Source organism: Tetrao urogallus (assembly GCF_951394365.1).
Source record: "Tetrao urogallus genome assembly, chromosome: 19".
Classification (NCBI taxonomy): Eukaryota; Metazoa; Chordata; class Aves; order Galliformes; family Phasianidae; genus Tetrao; species Tetrao urogallus.
In genome coordinates this window covers 9,530,622-9,551,179 of record NC_136832.1, presented here as the reverse complement: position 1 = coordinate 9,551,179, position 20,558 = coordinate 9,530,622, and the positions used below count along the sequence as shown (strand labels likewise).

General features: G+C 49.6%; 1 protein-coding gene across 1 annotated transcript; it reads right to left on the bottom strand.

Annotated features, from left to right (window-relative positions):
• Positions 1–666: 666 nt before the first annotated feature.
• ADGRD2 (adhesion G protein-coupled receptor D2) lies at positions 667–20,226 on the bottom strand (the record flags this gene model as incomplete). The annotated part of the gene is made up of 25 exons (XM_079544718.1): positions 667–818; positions 1,807–1,837; positions 3,767–3,825; positions 4,370–4,511; positions 4,873–4,926; positions 5,128–5,169; positions 8,865–8,985; positions 10,160–10,275; positions 10,902–11,035; positions 11,858–12,011; positions 12,350–12,452; positions 13,083–13,186; positions 13,297–13,423; positions 13,862–13,917; positions 14,178–14,283; positions 14,886–15,006; positions 15,302–15,436; positions 15,615–15,726; positions 16,893–17,174; positions 17,560–17,645; positions 18,125–18,223; positions 18,842–19,495; positions 19,569–19,799; positions 20,037–20,100; positions 20,185–20,226. The coding sequence occupies 25 exons, from the start codon at positions 20,224–20,226 to the stop codon at positions 667–669; spliced, it is 3,327 nt and encodes a 1,108-aa protein (XP_079400844.1).
• Between the last annotated feature and the right edge of the window lie 332 nt (positions 20,227–20,558).

The following is a 20,558-nucleotide window of genomic DNA, read 5'->3' as shown; positions in this document are numbered from 1 at the left end:
TGTTTTCCCCAAGAGCTACACAGCATTTTGTGCTGCCAAACAAGCTGAGACGACCATGTGCAATGCTGCCCTGCCCTGGGGTCATTCCAGCATTGCTGCAGCTGGACACTGCTGCCTTGTACTTCATATGTTTAATGGCTGGAAGCACTTATCTTTGAGTCCTGCGCCTCGTTGCAGAGCAGCACAGCACCGTGCTCGCTGCCTTACATGCACACAAGTGTGAGAGGAGGGCTCTTCTGGTTCAAGGAGATCTTCTCCGTCACCCTCAGGCTGAAGCACAGCCCAAGCCGTGGCCCCAGGTGCGAGCAGAGCTGCTCTCCAGGCTCGCAGGGAGCTGTGTGCACGTGGGCCCGCTCCAGCTGTTGCTTCCCCTGCAGTTGTGTGGTTGGTGACCCAGGGAGAGGGGAGGCACCAAGCCAGGCCCCAGGACTGGCCAGCTTGTGCATGGGTCCTGCCAGCTCTCCTAACCCCAGAGGCATGGCACTGCGAGGCTCCCTTCCATGTGCTCAGGGCTGTGCGTTTTTTTAAACATATGCTGGGGGCTTACCTGAGAAAGCAAAAACAAGCTAAACAGCCCACCTCTTTACACAGCTGGAGTTTAATTACACATGTGGCTCATTAAAATAGGCAGGAGCAGGTGAGGCTGAGATGCACCAGTGCACGTGCTCAGCGTGCACAGTGCTGAGCCTGGGACTGCAGCACGTTTACTCCCAAACACTGCTGTCTGCCTCGTTCATGTGTCCACTGTGGGGAGGAAAGCTGTAAGGCTTCTGGGTGGCATCTTCTTGAAAACAGTCTAAGCTTGCCCTGCTTAGACACTTAATATGGAGCAAAATCAGAACCTGCTAATGCACTGCATCCCTTGACAAAAGAAAATGTAACAACGCAGAAAAAATAATATCAATCCATCCCTGCTGCTTCTTCCCTGCACTGTCTGCTTGAGTGACCCCATCGAGAGACTGCATTGAGAGTGCTTGCAGTACTCATCAGTGACAGATAAAAAATAAAACAAACCAAAATACACTGCACCTGTGTGCAGAGGAGTCGGGGACCTGCCCAAAGCAGGGCAGGGAGCTGAGCTGCTGCCAGCCCCCCCAGCACTGCAGCCCAGCAAAGGTCTGGGGCTTAGAAGGGATTTCTGTTTTCAGTTCTACCCACCTTCATGGTGACATTGGCCTTTCTACAACCTGAAACAGAAGAAGCTAAATGGCTGCTTTTAAGCTCATAAATCCACCCCTGTCTGAACACCCCATCTTTCCTGGCTTCTCTTCTCCAGGAGCAAGTTGCTCCTAACACCCGCCCATGATTCCTGCAGCAGCTGTTGCTTTGCAATACCCTGTGGCATTAAAGAGCTGCGGCCACCCCTGGAAGCAGCCTGAATCTAGCCAAGCAGCCCAGGGTGCTGGACCCTGCCCGCTGCTGCCCGGTGCCTGCACGCATCTGTTGCATGGCTGCTGCCTTCCAGTCTGCGAGCTGCAGCTTCACTGGTGCACAGCAAATTGCAGACAGGTGGAGGCAGCAGGAAGGCTGCAGAGATGCTGGAAAAAGCCACATGGGTGCTGGGAGATGAGCAGCTATGGCCGAGCTCTGCAGGGTCTCCGGGCACACCCTGCTCCTCACCCCTGCTGCAGGGCATGCCTCAGCACTTTGCCAGGACTGCAGCCACCAAGGCATGATGGAAATAAAACACCTCCTACAGTCTGAGCAAAATAACCCGCCCTCCACCCTCCAGTTCGTGCTTCACAATGCAATCAGAGAAAGGAGGATTGGCATAAAATAAATTGAAGATGAAGAAGGAAATGTTACCTGAGGATTTGAATGCTGTCAGTTCTACAGCCTGAAAGAGGGGAGAACATTTGTTAGCAGAAGGCACGGGTCAGTCTGCTGCATGGCTGGAACCCCCAGCCCTCCCCGCCAAGGCCAGCAAGGCTCCTCACAGCACCAAGCTGCCCTCTCTTGCAAGCAAGCTCCTGCAGTGCCTGCACCCAGCCCCACAGAGATGGGTGCTCTGCAGGGCTCCCTGCAACTCACTGCACCTCTTGGCAGCTCCGCTGCTCAGCCCCAGCCCTGGTGTGACCTGCAGCCTGGGCACTTGCTAGAAGCATTGTGAAAACCAGGAGCAGAGCAGAGAGAACTTCCTTGTGCGTGGAGAAGTCCGCACATAAACTTCTTCCATGTGCCCAAGTGATGGTTAACGCTCCAAGGTGTGAAATTCCTGCTCCCAGCCCCACAACAATAAATATCACCAAACAACATTTTAAAAAGCTGAAACACAAAGAACATCTTGTCTGTGTTTGTATCTTCACTTGCTTGGTGTTTTGTCGTTTTAAGTGTTTTCAAACGTTTTTAAGTAGCATCCTCTCTTCATCCAAACTATTGTGCAGCTGCCAGCGGCATTCTTAATTCACAGCTCCTCCAGAGAGTTACATGACTCACTTTGGCAGGGAGCAGGAAAACAGCACTGACTTATATAACGCAGCAAGCAGTGCCCATTAGCCGGGGGTGGCACGACGCAGGGCCCTGTGCCCTGCCAACCCCGCTGCCAGGGCCTGATGCTGTACAGAGCCGCTCAGCAGTGCGGGGCTCATGGCTCCACAGGGGCACAGGTTGGCATGGGGAGCAGTGCTGTGCCCATCCTTGCCCCCCAAGATGCAGGCACCAGCCTGGCCTGCTGCACGCTGCTGAGCGCACCTTCGTTAGCAAGGAAACAAATACATTGAAAATGAAATGTTTAAGCAGCAATGACACACTAAAGTCCTAGGTGACCCTCATACAGAGGAAAGCAGTTTCTGTCTTTGCTTGCTAGGAAATGCCATGGCCTTGGCATTTAGGAAATCTGCCTCCTAATACCCCTTGCATTAGACAACTCAGGCCTCTGGGCTAATCTCTTTAGCCCACGTCTCGCGTTTTGTGCCAGAGAGCTTAACTCTGCTCCCAGTTTACACAGCAAACACCTGGCTGGCTGAGAAAAGCATCACCTGCGAATTCTGGTCGGTGTTTAGCATGAAGGAGGAATGGCATTAACTGCAGTATAAATCACGGGAGATGAAAATATGGATTTTATTGAGTGGCTTCAAAATGATATGCCCGCTATAGAAGTATTATCTATTGGATAAATAAGAGCTGTCTATGTGACACAGGTTTTCAAAGGATAAATATTAGAGAGGGAGAGAGAGATCCTTCAGTGAGAGACTTATACGAAAGTAGTTGGATTTTATTCTGAGGAAATTACAGCACTTGTAAGTCAAGTGCACAAGGACTGATGATCATTTCAATAGTGGGAGATGGAAGTGGTATCAGAGTAGTCAAATTTAAATTGTTCTCCACTTTAGGCCATACCTTGCTGAGCTCTGCATCAGGCGTCTGCCAGGGAAGTGAAATGGCTGCAGAACACTGGGCTGCCCTCCTTGGTTGGATACAACCTGGCTGCTGCACAGACAGCAAACCCCTGCTGTGTTAAATCTGCAGTCCCTGGAGGAAGCCTCCTGCCTTGATCTGAACCATCCTCTGCTCACTGCTTTACAAACTCAATATCACTAGCTCCTGTTCATTTGTATCCCCTGCCATAGATCACCCTTCCATCACGCTCCTCTCCAGGAGAGGGGCTGCAAGCCCTGAGTGCAGCGGGGAACAAAGCAGCAGCAGGTCCAGTTCCCCACAGCTCAGAGGGGAGTGCTCTCCTTGAAAACGTCCGCTCTGGGGGTTTCCTCCCCACTGCGCTCTCTGTGCGGCTGAAGGTGGACGAATATCAGAAGGCATTACCTACCGGTCTCTCTGGTGCCATGATTGATGAAATCCCCATGGGAATTTTGCCTCCAAAGTTGCCTAGGGGACAAAGCAGCACAGTGAGTTTGGAGATTGGAATAGAAATATTCATGCTTTACCAATAAACTTTGCATTCCCTAAACATCATCCACTGAACCAAAGGGCCAGCCATAATTGCAAGTATATTCTTGCACCCACAAACTGGATGGAGCATGCAACACCTTTTTTCCCTAAAGCTCAAAAATCTATTTCCCATCACCACCTTCACCTACTCTCCTCTAGGAAATCCATTTTTAGACACAAACATGGATTCTTGCCTGAAAATAGGGCAATGCTGCATAATGCAGTTATGAGAACCCCTTGCTCATGCTCAGCCAGCCCACAGGGACAGCCCTGATCCCTCTGAGACCCATGTGCTCACAGTCCCTTGCTTTCCCTGGGAACCCTTCATCCCATGCTGTGCTCACCCTGTGTGCTCACACGGGCCCAATGTGCAAATGGGTTCAGCGCCCTGCCAAGTGAATGCATACCAGTATTCAAGCCTTAGGATAAACCGTGGTCTCATGATAGAGTCTGGGCCAACAGCAGTGACAACTCTCTTTACCTCTGTTGGTGATGTTCTTCACTGGAGGGTCTTTCTGCACAGGGTTTGAAGAGGCACTCGCTGCTGCAGGACTCGGTTTCCCGGTCTCCCAGGAAGTGGTGTTTCTTGGACTTGATAAGTAGTTGATGGGATGAGAGCAGTTCTGCAGTGACAGGAAAGAAATTCAGGTCAGTGAAAACTGTAACGTGTATTTACTGGATCCAGATCCAACCTTAAAGATTGGTTTGATCTACACTGCTACCCCTGGGACGTGAGCTCTCATCCCACCCCGGTGCAGAAGGCTGTCTCCTAATCTTGGTTGATGATCCTGGGTCTGCATTGCCCAACAAGACTGCAAAGAAAGGAACCAGCCTCTGTTCTTCCTACACAGGACAAGTGGGAAGGAAAATAAGACTTCTTTCCAACATTATCCCCTTAAAGGAGTCCAAACATACGTAGCTAGGGCCCTCCTATGATAGGTGAAGGATGAACAAAGGGGGCAGCAAGGCTTCTTTGTGACTTACTGTGAATGAGAGTGCTTTTTTCTTGTCCTTCATCCTCTGGATGGCATTCCGCACCTGAAGAAGAGCAAGGACATACAGAGGGACACAGCAACTCAAGCAGAGCAAGACATCCTCCAGCAAGACACAGACAAAAATCAATTGCTATCCCAGAAGCACAGTCTGTGCTATGCCCTCTGTTGCATCAATTACAATCCCAGCTACTGCTTCACTGCTACTCTGAAGAGTGACAAAGCCTCAGTCAGGGGTATCTCTTACCTCACTGTTATAGATTGCATAGACCAGGAATATATAAAGGCCCTGAAAAGGAGAGAACACAGAAAGTTAGAGATGTACAGCTGCTTTGCTGCTACTTTCCATGGGAGGAAATGAGTTTGAAGCGTATTAGAACAGTTGAGGATGAGGCTAAGGGGAAGAGGCAGACACTGGGCACAACCAGGGGAAAGCTGGGCTTGAAGAGCATTCTTAAAGTCAAGCCCGAGAAAAGTTTCTTCACAGAGAGTCCAAAGGAGAGGAGGTTTCTGTTCCAATCCCTCTTCCTTTTCCTCTCCCTCTATCTCACCTCTCAGCAGCAGTTCAGGCACTCGGCAGAAGTTGCTTTGTGCCTCTCTGGAGTCATTTAGGGGGAGCCGGCATCTCCAGCTGGGCACCGCTGCTCCCCTCACCCAACACTCTCCCACACTCCTCTTCACTCATGCATGCAAAATCCCTCCAGAAACACCTCCTTCAGATCTCAGAAACAGAAACCACCAGGAATTTGTTACAAGGGAAACTGAAGTCCAGGAAGGAGCACTCCCTTCCCGCTGAGCCCATGGACGGGGACCTGGGCCATCCTCCCACAAAACGCAGCGCGATGCTGTGGACAATTCCTCTGTCCCGTGCAGTGACAGACCACTGCATGCCAGCAGGAGCCTCTGATGCATGTTTAGGGGGTATTGATTCAGAGGCCTTCTGCAGCCTGGGTAAAACCTTCCCAGACTGGCACCCCATGGCTCGGGATGCACGGTCTTGGCCCCCCTCCCTCCCACCAAACTGGTGCTCCTGTATGAAAGTACTGGGCAACAGCAAGCAACCAAATGCTGTGCCACAGCCCAAAGCTCTGTTCTAACCCACAGCTCGTGTCTCACACAAGCTGTACAGCGGGAAGGACTCTGGGCACAGCCCGGAGCGAGCACCACCTGGAGGCCACAGCCAGGGGCTAATTACAGCTCCAGACCAACAATTTTGGCCTTAAGGCAGCCCTATCTGGTCCACCAGATTTATGTTATATCTGTAGGGTGTTTGTTATCGCAGCTAGATAAATCAGCTGCAGCAAGAAAAGTAATCCATCTTGTCTTCAATGAGCCTCGCTCTTCATCTGCGAGCTCTTGGCAGGCGTAATGGTAGCAATACCCTGGCGCCGTGCCACGACCTGTCCTTCAGACAACAACGCTGGTCACTCCTCCAGAGCAGATTTCTGGCCAGGCTGCCAAGGCAGGTCTTCCTTGAAATAATCATTCTGTAGGAAAGTGGAGTGGGGGAGGGAGCGCTGAGGTCAGCAGGGAGGAAAGCAAGGAAGAAGAAGAGGCCCAGCTGCAGTGGCGGGCGGAAGCAGAGCTGTGGCGCAGGGCTGCACCAGAGGAGCTGCTCTTGCCCTGCTGCTGCCCACACCGCCTCCTCCCCAGCAAAGCAGAGCCGCCATCTTCCTCAGCGGCCGCCATCACGAGCAGCTCCGGCTCCACTCAGGGAGGGGTCAAAGAAGCAAGCAGCCATCACTGGGGAATAACTGCTCAGCACAGTGCTGTGCAGTCCTCCAGATTTGTCCCAGGAACTGCTGGATGAGTGGGAGATACATGAAATAGCTTCAGGAATAAAGGCAGCCGGCCCGAGGCCGTGCCACAGGCAGGGCACAGCGGCAGGAAGGGCAGCACCTCATTCTGACTGTGCGCTGCCGGGGTCAAGGCTGTGGGGCAAGGTCAGAGCTGGAGGGGGGCACCCCAGGAGCAACCAGAGCACCCCCAGTCATCCCACCTGTATCAGGACAGCTCGTGGCACCGGGGTCCCTTCCCCACTCTGTCAGCCCGGTTCAGTTCTGGGCAGCCGGCTCTGCTGCTGGTGCTCAGCAGGTGCCCAGCGATGTAAAGCAAGGGTAAGCTGTCAGTGAAGCACATAGAAACAGCTTTTCCCTGCATCTGTCTCACTCGGATTTCACAGCCCAGTGCCTTGCAAGGCTTTTCCAGCTGGTTTCTCCTGTGGTGGCAGAGGTGTGAAGCCCTCACCGTATCAGCAGAATTGGGCAAAACAGGAGCCCTGGGCTGACCCCAGCCCCGATCTCATGGTGGTAGCAGAGGGGCTGCATTGACCAATTACAGGTTTCTTGCCTTGTTAGCTGGGCAGGACAGGGACTGCTGGCTCATCTTGGTCGGGTTTTGGCCACAGCACTGCAGCCTCCTGGGGCGCAGCACCTCACGATGCTGCTTCTTGCTGGGCTGAGCTCTCATGCTGCCTGGCTGGAGGAGGAGCTGCCAGGTGTGGTGTCAATGCACAGAGTAACCTTGAAAACAGTCTTCATTTTCCTCAGCTAAATAGAAAGCAGTCAAACAAACAACTACAGCAGCAAAACTTTCCAGTACAACACCAGCACATAAAGAAGCACACCAGCCTTAGAGGAAATCCCAAGGCAATCTATAGAAGCTGTCCTCAATAGGCCAGCCAGAAAAGGAGCTGAAATATGACGTTTTTATCCCAGCTTTTTCTCAACTCCACAGGTGCCCACCAGCATCAAAATTCCTTTTCTAGGGTAATTTCCAAATTGACCTGAACTTAGCAAAGAAGGAGTAGAAGGCAAACAAGCACTGCATATTCATGGGCAAACCCTTGACAGTTTGCCCACACAACCAGACTCACACGGAGTATTAGGAGAAAGAAGAAAAACAAAAGAAGCAGTAACTTAGAAAGCAAAGGAAGAAAACAAATCTTTATCCAGCTATCATCTCTTCTCCTATCTCACCCAAGGTGGATGTTGCTACCTGCTATCTCTGCGATCATTGCTGTGCTTTCTGTTGCAGGATCCAAAACAAAGAGGCAGATGGAGGACTTCTACAACCAAAATTTCAATGGCTTGGAGTATAGTAACCAATTATTCTTGAATTGGATCCCCTGGAGTAAAATTTGCCTTCAAGAACTGGGCAAGGGATTCTGAAAAATAGACATGTGAGTATCTAGTACAAAGCCACAGAACTGACTGTGGGTGAACGCTGGTGTTATCTGGACTGGTCCAGTCTTTGTACCTGGGGCTGGGCTGAGGCCATGTAGATTCTTTGCTGCCAGGAACTACCTGTCTGTGAAGATGCCTCCCTTTTGCCTTGGGATAACTATCTCTCCTGCAAATATCAGGAGCAGTGGTGTTTAGTGCTTCTCTAGCTCCATCTACAGCTGCTTTCTTTCAAGGTTTGGAATGCTTTGTCAGCCAGGTTGTTGATGCTTTGAATTGCACGTGGCAATTCAGCAAACCCTTATGATATTTTGTCACCATGTGTCCCTGAGGCTCAGCCTCCTGAGGTCATGGGAATAGTTCCACCTCAGTGCAGAACAAAGCACTCCTTGCTGCTGTAACTAATACAATTTACTTTGCTTTCTTCATCACTTAAACACTTAAAGTTTTAGTTAAAGTTTTCTTCTTTTGAAGAAACCAGTAAAGTTGGAAGAAAAATGAAGTTCCCTAATGTAAGAAATAAGATTTGAACTAGAAAGCTGTAGCACCAGTAGGACACTCCAGAGGCTGGTGCAGAGGGGACATCAGATGGATGAGTTGCACAGGGCATATCTTTCATATCTTGGGAGCAGGAGCTTAAGTTTCTTCAGATAAAATAGCACAACAATTTGGGAAACTTGGGCTGGACTTCAAGCCTGACAAAGTTTCCCAGCTGGTAATGCAGGTGGATTGCACTGCAGCATGAGAAACAGCAGGTACCTGCTTGGCTGTGAGGTGAGGATGAAGGTGGTGCAGGACTCACCTGGAGGGAGTTAAGCACGATGAAGACGTAGGCCCAAATGATGCTGAGGTGGACAAGGATCCCACACACCCATGTCAGTCCCAGCACAGGCAGCAGCACCAAGATGGGTTTGGCTGTGGCCCTGTCAGAAAGTAAAGCTCAGAGTTACTTGGGCATGTTTAAAAGCAGAAGCATTGCACTGGCACCGTATTAGGCTGTGGAGCACTGTGGGTTCTGGAGCACTCTGCCCTGTATTTTGCAGTTTAGAAGAGAGCTCTCCTTGTTTTTACCCGGGAGACGGCTCTGTACCCCCAACAAGCGTCTCTGACGAGGTGCTGAGCAAGCAGCACCCAAGATGGTTGCAATGAAACATTCCTTTGCAAGCAAAATTAGAGGAGAAAAACCAAACACTTCACTTCCCAGCCTGCGATGTGCCAGCCTTGCTCTTTTTTTATCATTGAGAGTTAATAAGAAGGGAGCTCTTTGACGTCATTAGCCATGAGAAAATAGCTATTTCCCTGGAGTTGCTGCTACAAGAAGGACTTCTGTAGTTGTTTTACAAGCACATGGATGTCACCCTGCCCTCCTGCACTGCCCTATCTTTGTGCCTCTGTAATTTTGGGAAAATTTATTTATGATAGAGGGGAACAATGCGTGTCTAGCAGGGGTATCTGGCGCCAGCTAACAACAATAAAAATTCATAGAGATGATAAAGTAGTGACTCAAGCAGCAGTTTTTAGAGGTCTCCCTACATTAACTGATTACAGAAGTCCATGTTGACTCTCCTTCCCCATGTAATTGCCGCCGGGGTTCCTTTCAATCCACGTCCCAAGCATTTAGAAAATGCTTTTTATTATGGTAAATAGCCCAAAGCCCCTATACTGGGTACATCTTCTGGTAAGCGTGTACAAGTGCTATGGAAGTAATGACTTCGAACCACAAAGTTCTGTGGAAAGGACTCCCTTTTTTGACTCGGATCTCTGTGAAATTCCAGGAAACCAGGCACTTCATGTCCCTTGGCTCCTGGAAACACTTGAGGCTGCTCCCTCACTTCCCTGTAGTTACTGTTTTACAGGATGTCTGCACACCTGACAGCAAGCTGCTCAGCAGCACAGAGGTTTAATGTTCTCAGTGGTTAAGAGTCCAGCAGAGGAACTGCCTTTGAGTGATGCTCAGCCACTCTAGAGGAGAAAATCCTTTCTGTCCAGACAGCTTCAACTCAGTCTGTCATCACATGCAGTGAGACAAAGACCCTCGGTTTAACAGCATTTCCATTTCATTCTATACTCCTTCAGCCAGTGCTGTGATCTGCTTACCATATTTGTATTCCAATCTGGTTCTCCAGGCTGCTGTTGGGTGTCAGCATCTTTGCCCTCCTGCGAGCACTGGACACAGTCACCACCACCACCCGGAAAAGCACAAAGGTGTTCACCTGTCAGAAAAGAGCCAGCAGACCCATTAAGCTTCAGTGATCTGAACTCCAGTGCGGTGAGTCTCTTTTCTGGGAAGTCAGTAACTAATTTTCAGAATGTGAAGAGACGTGTATCGCTCCTGAGAAAAATGAAATACCTTATAGGGTTATCAGCACAAGTATCAGATCTGTAAAAACTGATCTCAAAACCTCTCCCAAGGAATGTCTTGTTAAGAGGCTGCTCTAGCCTCCTTCAGCGCTGCACCTTTTTCTGCTGCCGTGTTGTTCTGCTGTGATACTGATAACTACTTCAAGGATGTAGATACTCCCATATGATGAGCAGATCTTTATTTAAGGTGAAGTCACATTTAGCCTACACATTTAGCACCATCCCTAGTCTAACAGACAAAACAGAATCTAGTCAACACAATTTTATTAACTATTTTTTAATATAAAAAAATCTGTTTTGATTAAAAAGACTTGTAGAACCATGTGTGAAGTTTAACAAAAATTCCCAACTCAAAAACCACCAGGAAAGCCAGTGAGCAAGCATTTAGCTGCAGAAGTGCTGGGACTGCTGACTCTGCAGTGCTTTCCTCAAACCAGGATTCAGGAATCAGACCTGCCAGGAAGGCTTTGGCACTTACTGCCAGGATGAAGAGAACAGGCCCAACAAAGGCCCAGATGATATTGGTCTGAACATTCAGCCAGCAGTGGTTGTCTGCCACATAGTTATTGAAGGAAGTTGCAAGGGTCACACCCACGATAATGGCTGGAAGGCCTGCACAAATTAAAAAATACGTATAAATAAAAAGATAAAATAAATTAGAACCCAGAAAAAGCAAGTATGACCCGAGCAGATCAGCTGAGCTCTAGAAAATTGCTTCAGAACCCCCATGACCCGACATGCTGCAGCATGAGCCAGCTCAGCCTCCTAAACCCCACTACAATGTGAATTTACTACAGCTGAAATCTGCCCCAGCTCTACAAGACCAGATTCATATGCTGTCAGCATCACTTTTTTTAGATATAAAGCATTACAAATCCTGAGCCCTGACCAAAGTAATTTACTCAGACTGCTGTTTTAACAAAATGAACGATCAAAAACATAAAACAATGCAAAATACTGTAACTACTTTTTCAGTATGCAACTAGGTATGTGTTTTGCAAGGTGCACTGACCTAAAAAGGCTTCTCTTCAATATAAATCTGTTTATTCCAATGAATTTTATGCACCCAAAGGAATCACTCAGAATGAAGACTGCTTAATCAAGAACATAACTATATTTTAATAACAAATACAGTAGCGATTCTCTACAAGAATTTACCACGAGCTTCTTCCTCTTGTTCTTTGTATTGAACCCTTGGTTTTAGAGAAATAACAGAAATGCTTTTTAGCTTACATCTTGAGAGTGGTGATTTGATACATTAGGGTATGAAAGCCTCTGAGGAACAGTGACAGCAGGCTCTCATATTGAGCCAAGCCAAGCATTGGTCTGACTGCACCACTTCTGGGGGAATTTCTCCTATTTTCTGAAACGTTTGCTATAGAAAATAATTGATGCATGTTTGTGAGTCTGCAGTGCAGAGGAATCTGTAGATACCCCAGCCTGTCGCGTAGTAGAACTTCATTCTCCTGTCTTCACTCATGTTGACTGCTACCACCTTACTCCACAGGAGAAGCCCCTCAACCAGCATCCACGAGAAGGCTGCCATGAATGAGAGATGAAGGAAGGCAGTGACCAGAAAACACAGCACCTGGAGAGAAATCACATGCTCCTTCAGGAAGAAAAGTCCTCTGGAAAATTCTGAGAATGTGCATCCAGGAAGAAAACTGCAACTCCTACATTGCTGTTCTACAACTGCTTGTATTTCCTGAAGGCTTTTGTGGTAAGAAGCAAGAGGTGAACTTTCCTGACAGATTGCACACTTCAAACACAGAGTCACAATTCTTTCCTAGATGCAAACTACAGGTAGCTAATGAAATGTTAATAGAAGGAATTAAACTTCTGCTAGCTCTGCCGATGATAACACCTCAGCAGGACTGGTCCTGCGAGGGAAACTGGTCCTGCGAGGGTACGTTTTAGTGAGCTTACCTGGTTGGTCTTGGCCAATTCACTGAACATGAGCAGAGCTTCTGCTGCAGCTAATGCAAAGATCAGGTTCTTGTGTACAGTTGTTCGTTCATTCTTGGGGACACTGGGGGAGGAGACATGAAGACCTCAGCTGCAGGCAAGTGAAGGGATCTGAAGTGTTCTGAAGGGTGCTTGCTGGGCTGTGCAGACCTGCCTGGATAATGTGTGATCTTTCTACTATTCACTGCAAAGATGACAGTCCAAAGAGGCAAAGGACTGCCACGGTGCACAAGCACTTGGTGCTGGGAAGCACTCAGCTCTGCCCTTGGCCAGTGCTCTGAGGGACAGGCAGGGAGTAGGTGGAGGATTCACTGCTATACTCACACAGGGCAGATCTCTGTGCTTGCTGAGTGAGAAACAGTCTTTGCACTGTTTATTTTATAAAAATTAGCTCTACCGGAGCAGCTTTTATGGGAAACAATGTTTGTCTGATAAATGCCTTTCCACGGGCACTGAGGTGTGAGCACAGCTCATGTAAATATCTCCATGGAAACCACAGTATTGCATCCCGTCCATAGGCAATGCCAGCCTCTCCTTTCCCTACCCTCTGCTGCCAGCAACCGACTGCAGCTCCCCAGCTCTCCCCCGCCCATCAACAGAACTTGACACTGACAAGCTGCGCTTTCTGCACTTGTACTGAGGCAAAATATCAAACAGAAACTATACAAAGGCCACAAGTAATAACTCTTCTTACCCAACCACCAAGAATAAAATGAAGGTAACAAGCAGGGCACAAAAGGAAACTCCACATCCGATAAAAGTCAAGGTTTGTAGCGTGAGCTCCTCCTTGGTGGTCCTCTGCCCCAGTCATGGAACAACAAAAGGCAAAACCCCCGTGAATTAACAATGTGCTGCTTGCAATTCCTGCACCCACCCCACAGATCAGTTGAGAAAGGCTGCTTGCTCACCTTTATCTCATACACTTGCAGCAGCACAGCGAAGTTTGTGGTGTGGTTGCAGAAACAGACAGTGGAATCTGGGAGAGATGTCACCACAGAGCAGCCAGCTGTTGACCACATCCCACCAGCATCCGGGCTAACATGTGGCAAAAGAAAATGAAAACATATTAAAATGACTGGCAACTTTAACAGAAAGCCAAGGCACTGAGGGAATTTCATGTGGAGTTGCAATGAGGAAGAAGAGGGTAACAGATGGCACTTCTAGTGGTTTGGTCTCAGCAGGTTTGCCTTATTCAGTAGGCTTGCACAGGAAAATTGTCCTGAATGCTTGTGTACCTACAAGCCTTTCTGGTAGGTAATAATCATAATCAAGGCTGACCATTTTAGTTGTACGTACCTCATTAAAAGTCACTTGCTTTTGAGTGACTTTTCTAAAGGAGAGAACTCTATTCAGCAGATAGCAGATGTGAGAGAATTACAGATCCTTACTTTTTACCTTTACATTTATGCTGTTATGTTTTTGCAGTGAAAATAAAAGCTTATAAATCTGGTGACCTGAACAAGAGCAAGGCACCTGAGGCTGAAGTTCCAGAAGGCACAGATGGGCCCCACCAGCTTATCAGGCAGGTCCTGCAAGAGAGATGGAAAAGAAGAGGTTGCACAGCCACACACGCATGCGATGCAGACTGGTGGCAGCCATTTGCCAGGCTGCAGTGTAGCAGAGCAAGGGCTGTCAGTGTGAGACATCACCTCCCGGGGAAAACGGAGGGCAAGGTAAGAGCTGGGTGTGGGACACACAGAGCCCAAGAGTTCTGCAGGCCTTGGGCAAGCTCATGGCACTGCCTGGGGGTTTGGCTGTGCCGTGCTCCTAGCTGAGGTGGGGGATGTACCTGCGTGCGGTGCTGCAGATGGTAGCGCACAGAAGTGCTTATCTCCTGGTAATCGCTGAGCACGGTGGATGAAATGACAGCAGTGCCCACCGCAGTGCTCAGGTACCTGCGAGGGAAAGCACGCTGCTCAGAGAGCGCCACCGGGCGTGCTCAGAAAACAGGACCGTGCTTCATGCGAGACAGGGCGCGCGGCGCCTCCGACCCGCCGGCGAACAAAAAGCCCCGCGCTCCAGCAGCGAGGCTCGGAGCAGCCGTGCGGGGGCCGCGAGCAGCGCCGCGGCGGAGCGCCGGGCCGAGCGGCAGATGCGCGGGCGGCCGTCGCCCCCTGGCGGTCAGGAGCTCCGTCCGGCTGCGGGGCTCTGCACCCCGGCTGCGCTCCTGACGGTCAGCAGTCCCGCAGTCCCTAACTCACCCAGCGGAGAAGCTCTTTCCCAAAAGCACGCAGGGGACGTTGTGGTGCACGTAGCACGTGCTGCCACAGTACGACTCGGGCCGGGACGCGTAGAGGCATCTTTGCCTCCCCTGAGCCCTGACTGCTGGGCCCCTTTCTATTTGCCTCCCCGGAAATCTAGGGGCGAAGGTGACTGGGATGGGATGGAGCAGGGTGGATGTCAGCCCAAAGGAGAGGTGCTGAGAAACTCAAGAAACGGACTTCAAAATGGATTCTCTCCCACCCCACTGGTGCAAGGGGGTTTCTGCTTCACTCACTTCTGTCCTCCATCGGAGGCGGCCACGTCTTGAAAGGCAGCCCTGCTGCCTGGGCCGGGCAGGCAGTGCTGCAGGGAGCTGTAGCCAAACCACATGTTCTTCACTGTGACCCTGCGGAGACCTGGGCAGAGAGAGCACTGTAGGATGGGTGCAGGCACACAGGGCAGCCCAGGTCTCAGCACTGCTGCCCCAGAACTGGATGCACAATGCTGTGTGTCTTGTGCTCCCCCACCTCCAAGCTGTGCCTGTGGAGAAGCTCCAGATAACCTCCCCCACTGCCCCTCACCCTTTCATGGAGTGTGTCTCCTCCATGTGCTCCTCCAGACAGCCTGTGGGCAGAGTAAAGACCCTTCCTGCTGAATGTGCTGCAGAAGTGCCACAGGAAGAACCAGCAAACAGCAGGCTTCGTGGCCTACCTTTGGCTTTCAATCTTTGAATCTCTTCAACAGGGATTTCAATGAAGTCAGGCCTGTCCTCCTCAGGGCTCTGGATCAGGTATGTCTCACTGCTCAGCTGCTGACTGCTGAGCTCCAGCTTCCTGACCTCTATCCCTGTAGCAGAGGCAAAGTCAGGCACTGAAACAGAGTTCAGCCTTTGTCCAGAGCTGCTGTGCAGCAAAAAGCTGTCAGGATATTATAGCCACAGCCAAGAGTCACAGCAGCAGATGGACCCTGAGCCAGGTCCTCGTGAGATGCTCCCCTGTTCTCTGCACCTCACAGTGCCACTCACCAATATTTTGATGCTGGATTCTGATCTTTGTCCTCCCTGAAGTCAGCAGTGGGGCCAGAAGTGATACCACTCTGTCACAGAGCTCAACAACAGCCATAGGCCCTCCAACAGCCTGGAAACATGCAGAGAATAACAGAAGTCAGCACCTGCACTGCTAATTCACAGTTCTCACACCTCACAATAGTTTTCACGAGTGCTTAGTCTTTGTCAGAAGAAGAGACGTTGGGGCTTAGCGCTTTTGCTTTGCTTTTCTACGTGTGTCCTCTTCAAAGGCAAACATTCCCAGTTCCTTCAGCAGTAGTGAAAAGACTTGCAAGCAGGGAAACTTGCCAGTGTTCATAAATAGCCAGTAAACAGAAAGCAAACAAATAAAGAAGCTTCTGGGAAGCAAAGAAACGAACTGCATTTTAGATCAGACTCCTGAATTTTGGTGAAACTGTGAAATGACCCAGAAAAGGTTTTACCACTGGAGGCGAGAAGCTGACTGGCCCAACTGCAGCACAGGTGCCACCGCTGTGCACAGTCAAAGGCCTCCCAGCAACAACAATCAGGTCCTTCCTCCTTTTGCAGATACGTCTCCTACACCACCTACGCTGAGCCAGGGCTGGTTTTATGCCACTATCAGGAAGCTGTGAGTAATTGTGGACACAAACTATCCAGCATCCTTTCATCTCTGGAGGTTCCTGGCTCCCTCCCCATGCTGGCTCAGTTCTGAAGCGCTGGCCTGGCTGAGCTCTGTCACAGTTTTCCCAGAGACAGGTGGAGAATGTGGGCCATACAAATACATGCGAGCTGTAAAAAAGACCCGTGTGAGAAGGGAAAAAGCCAGTGAAGAAAATCCTAACGGGGGTGGGATGATGGAAATTCCTCACATAAAGTTTGATGGTGATTTGAACAGTATGGGGTCTGGTGATAGACAACTTCTTGGCAGCCACTTATGGAAAATACAACAAACTGGAAGTGCCCTGCCAGAGACAGAAGGATGTGGGAACAAGGAATCTACATAGCGCCAGAGTCCGCAAACTGTGTGCAATTCTGCAAATCTGGGCTGTCAAAGTGGAGAAGCTTGAAAGAGCCGAGCTGGCCTTTGGAGCGAACCCTTCTCTGCGCTGGCACAAAGGCTGTGTGCCCATCCTCACTGCGGTTACTTGAGCTCCAGAGTATGGCCATAAAGGACACGTGACTATGCAAAGAAGTCTTCAGCCCATGGTCATACTGCAAGCCAAGGACCTGCACACAGAGCAAATGAGCTGATGAGGCACGCAGCTGGCACATCACCTGGCTGATGGATGACCACGTTTCAATATTCTGCTCTTCCAGGATTAACTCAGTCACTTCCATGTAATATTGGCCCAACTGCTCCAGCATCTCCAGCTCCTCTCTCTCCTGGACTTCCACGTCAGCAACTTCCTTTAGTAACTGAAGCACCATGAGGAGGTCAGAGGATGCCACAGGTGTCTTTTCTTTCCTCAGAACAGTTGCCAGGACATCAAGAGTACCGAGAGCGACAGAGAGGTTCATGTCTCGGACACTACTTGTAAAGATGTTCTCAGGAATCTGCTGTGGAAAGGAAATCAGCATAGCTTAGGTCAGTGCAGAGCTGTGATCTCTGCCCAACTGCCAGCTATGCAGGGTGCTGGGACCACGAGCAACACATTGCATGCCCTAACCCTAACACCACCAGCTGGCACACCTCAGGGCAAGGAGCTCTGCCCTGACATTTTGAACTCCTTTGTCCCTCTCAACTTCATCCAACCCAAAGCCACAGTTTGCTTACTCACAGCACAAGTTACAGCTGTGCTGGTTGCATTCTCCAACAGCAGCTTGGAAGAGGCCACAGGCATAATTTTTAGCAAAGTTGTGTCAAATAACAGCAGAAATCAGCAACCTCAACAGCTCCTGCTGCTCACAGTGCCCTGAAGCCATCAGCTGCTGCAGGACTCACCACCATCCTCTTTGCAAGTGTGTTCACATGGCTGACAAGCAAATGGCTGGATTCCAGCTGAGCTTTTTTCAATTGCCAATATGCATCTGAGAAGAAAACAAAAGCATAACCATAGCTGTTCTGTCTAGCAGTGTGGCTGACATATGCTCTGCTCAAAAGCTGGGGAATGCTCTCAAATGCTGGCTGAGCTCGTAGGACAGCCAGGACAAGGAGACCTCACAGCTGCATTTTATTTCTAGTACAAGATCCCATCTGGAGAGACAGCACAACGCCTCTGTCTCCTCCCCACTCTCCCCACCACGTCTGGAGATGCTGGAATTAGGAAGCACCCTGCAGCATGGTATCCAAAAGCCACATAACTCTATAAGGACCACTTCACTGGTGAGTAACAATATAATCCATCAGACCACATACTGACGTAGCAAAGTCACTGCTAGGGCACGTTTTCCGTGTAGTCTCTTCAGAGCAGACACTGGGCCTCCCCACTGCTGACTGTGAGCCTAGCTTGGACCCCCAGGAATGAATGCTGTGGAACCAGTGAACGAATAAATAACAGATGCCGTACCCTTTCTGTAGCGACAGATAAAAGGCAAAGATTGCAAACAAGACGTGTGACGGAATGCACTGCTGCCAACTTCAAAAACTCGACATTCTTCAACAGGCCCTGTAGAAACACACAAACAGAAGGCCCACCACTCCCCAAAGACACGTCATGCCCAAGCAGATCTTGCTTCCTGTAAGCAAGCCGTGAGCTCTGTTGAAGACAAAAGCTGTGAACTGCTCTGAAACTAGTTGCACTGCTTTGCTGGAGCAGCGCAGAGACTGGGCCCAAGGTGCTTCTAGCATCCAGAAAAAATTGGAGGAGGTGGCAATGCCAGGTCCTGAGCTCATATGTTATCAGGACTGCCAAACCAATCTGGTTGACAGACAGACCCCTCCCCCAGCAGCCCATGGAAACACCAGGTATGCAAACCCCAGAAACACCATCACTGCCAAGTAAGCATTTCTCATGGAAGAGAGAATGAGTTTCATTAGCTCGGGGCATCAGAGCAGCTATCTTTGCTAGGAGGACTGCAAGGGTTTTCAGTGACCAAGGGTTTCATGAGAGTTACGGCTCTAAGGACAATTTGGAAATTGCTCATCCCAGCTCTGAACCTCCTTGCACTTTCCTTCCCAAAGGAGATGGTCTTTTCCACAAACTGCAAAAGTTCCCTCACTGAGGACAGGATTTGTTTCTCAGGCCATCCCTTGCTGACCTCATGCAGAGGAATGGAGGACTTACCTGGGCAAAGAAACTGTGCAGTCACTTCCTCAACAGTGCTTTCAATCTCCAGAGCATTCAAGCTCCATCCAAACACAAGCTCTTGTTCTACCATCCAGCACGACCGAACATTCTCAATCTGCTCCGTGCTCAGGACTTTCTGCCAGATATGCAAGTCTGTGATGTTCCCACTGAAGGACTCTTTTGCCTTGAAGGTGCCCCCGAGGGAATCTTGATCCTGCCCAATTATGAAAGTGCCCTGGCCGTAGATGGCCTGAGGGGCAGCCAACCCTGCAGTACACAGGCCGCTGGCAGATGCCCTCCTTTTACCATCAGCATAGATGGCCCAGGTCCCATTTTCCTGCTGCCACGTCACACAGAAGTGATGCCACTGTCCATCCGCACGGAACACAGGCAGGTATGGGGAATGGTGCCCATGGACAATGAGAGCAAATCTAACAAAGCCTTCCTCATCAACAAAGCCACGGAGCTGGAATTCGTTAATAAAAGCTGGCACAGCATAGGAAAAGACAGTAGCAATCTCCTGAGTCCTGGTGTCCCACTGGAGATGGGCACAGGCTGTGACAGCGGGCAGCACTGGGAAGTCAGAGAGCACCTTCACATATTTTGTGTCTGTTTTGACTCCAAACACCAGGACTGGCACAATATGGTTCCCTAGAAAGAGAAATTCCAGCTGGCATGAGCAAGTTTTGCCTATGATTCTTCTTCATCTTCCACTTATACTCACGTCTCCACTTTGGTTTGTGCAGGACCCCGTCCCTTTCGTTCAGCCAGACAGAACCTCTGATGTGGTGGGACTGCAGCAGTTTGCTGAAGGATGATTGCTCGCTGTCTGGGGGCTCAAAAAGCAGCTGAGCAAAGCGCTGGTCACAGAACCTCTCTGCATGCCACCAGTCCAAAGCAGTGGGCACGTATTCATACATGTGTCTCAAGGTCTCTATCACAACAGGAGCAAAATCTGAAGGAAAAAAACACAGAGTAGAGCGTGTGCCTTAGGAAGCAACAGCCAGCCTGCAGGATGCACAGTGATGGGCAGAAGGCAGCGCAGTTGGCTGCACGAATGTAACTTTAGCTACAAAATAGAGACTCAGATAAGTTTTTTTACTTTCACTTCTGCAGTGGAACACTTTTAATGCATTGTTGCTCTGTGCTGAATATTGCTTGTAAAAACAGCAGTTCTGATGAGAACACTCACCTTTAGAAGTCTGATTCTCAGCAAGAGCTGCAGAGGCAAAGAGGCTCCTGGATAGACTGCCAACCTGTTGGGAAGGCTGTTCTGTAACACTCCCATAAAGCACTGACACTGTCTCAAATATTCACATTATTAAAATTGTAAAACTCACCAGAAAGCTGAAGAACCAAGAATCAGGTCTCAAGTCTCTCATGCTGACCAACTGGCAAGCTTTCAGCCCTTGCTAGAACAAACAAGATATTACTGGAGGTGCACTGCAGAGGCAGAAGCATTCTGCAGAAAGACAATCCGTGGAGCAGGGCTGTTATTCTCAGAAAGTCTGGAATTCAAACCAAGAAAAGGGCTCTCTGAGGCACCTTTCCTGGATGTTGTCCCACCAGTTCTCAGTTCTCCTTGAAGAACAGAAGGTATCAGTCTAACATCTGTTTCCAGGATACAGAGTAATTAATGATAAAACATATATGGATGTGTGATATCAATAGACGGGCAAGTTAACCTCTTTATCTGCATTAACTAAATAAAAGA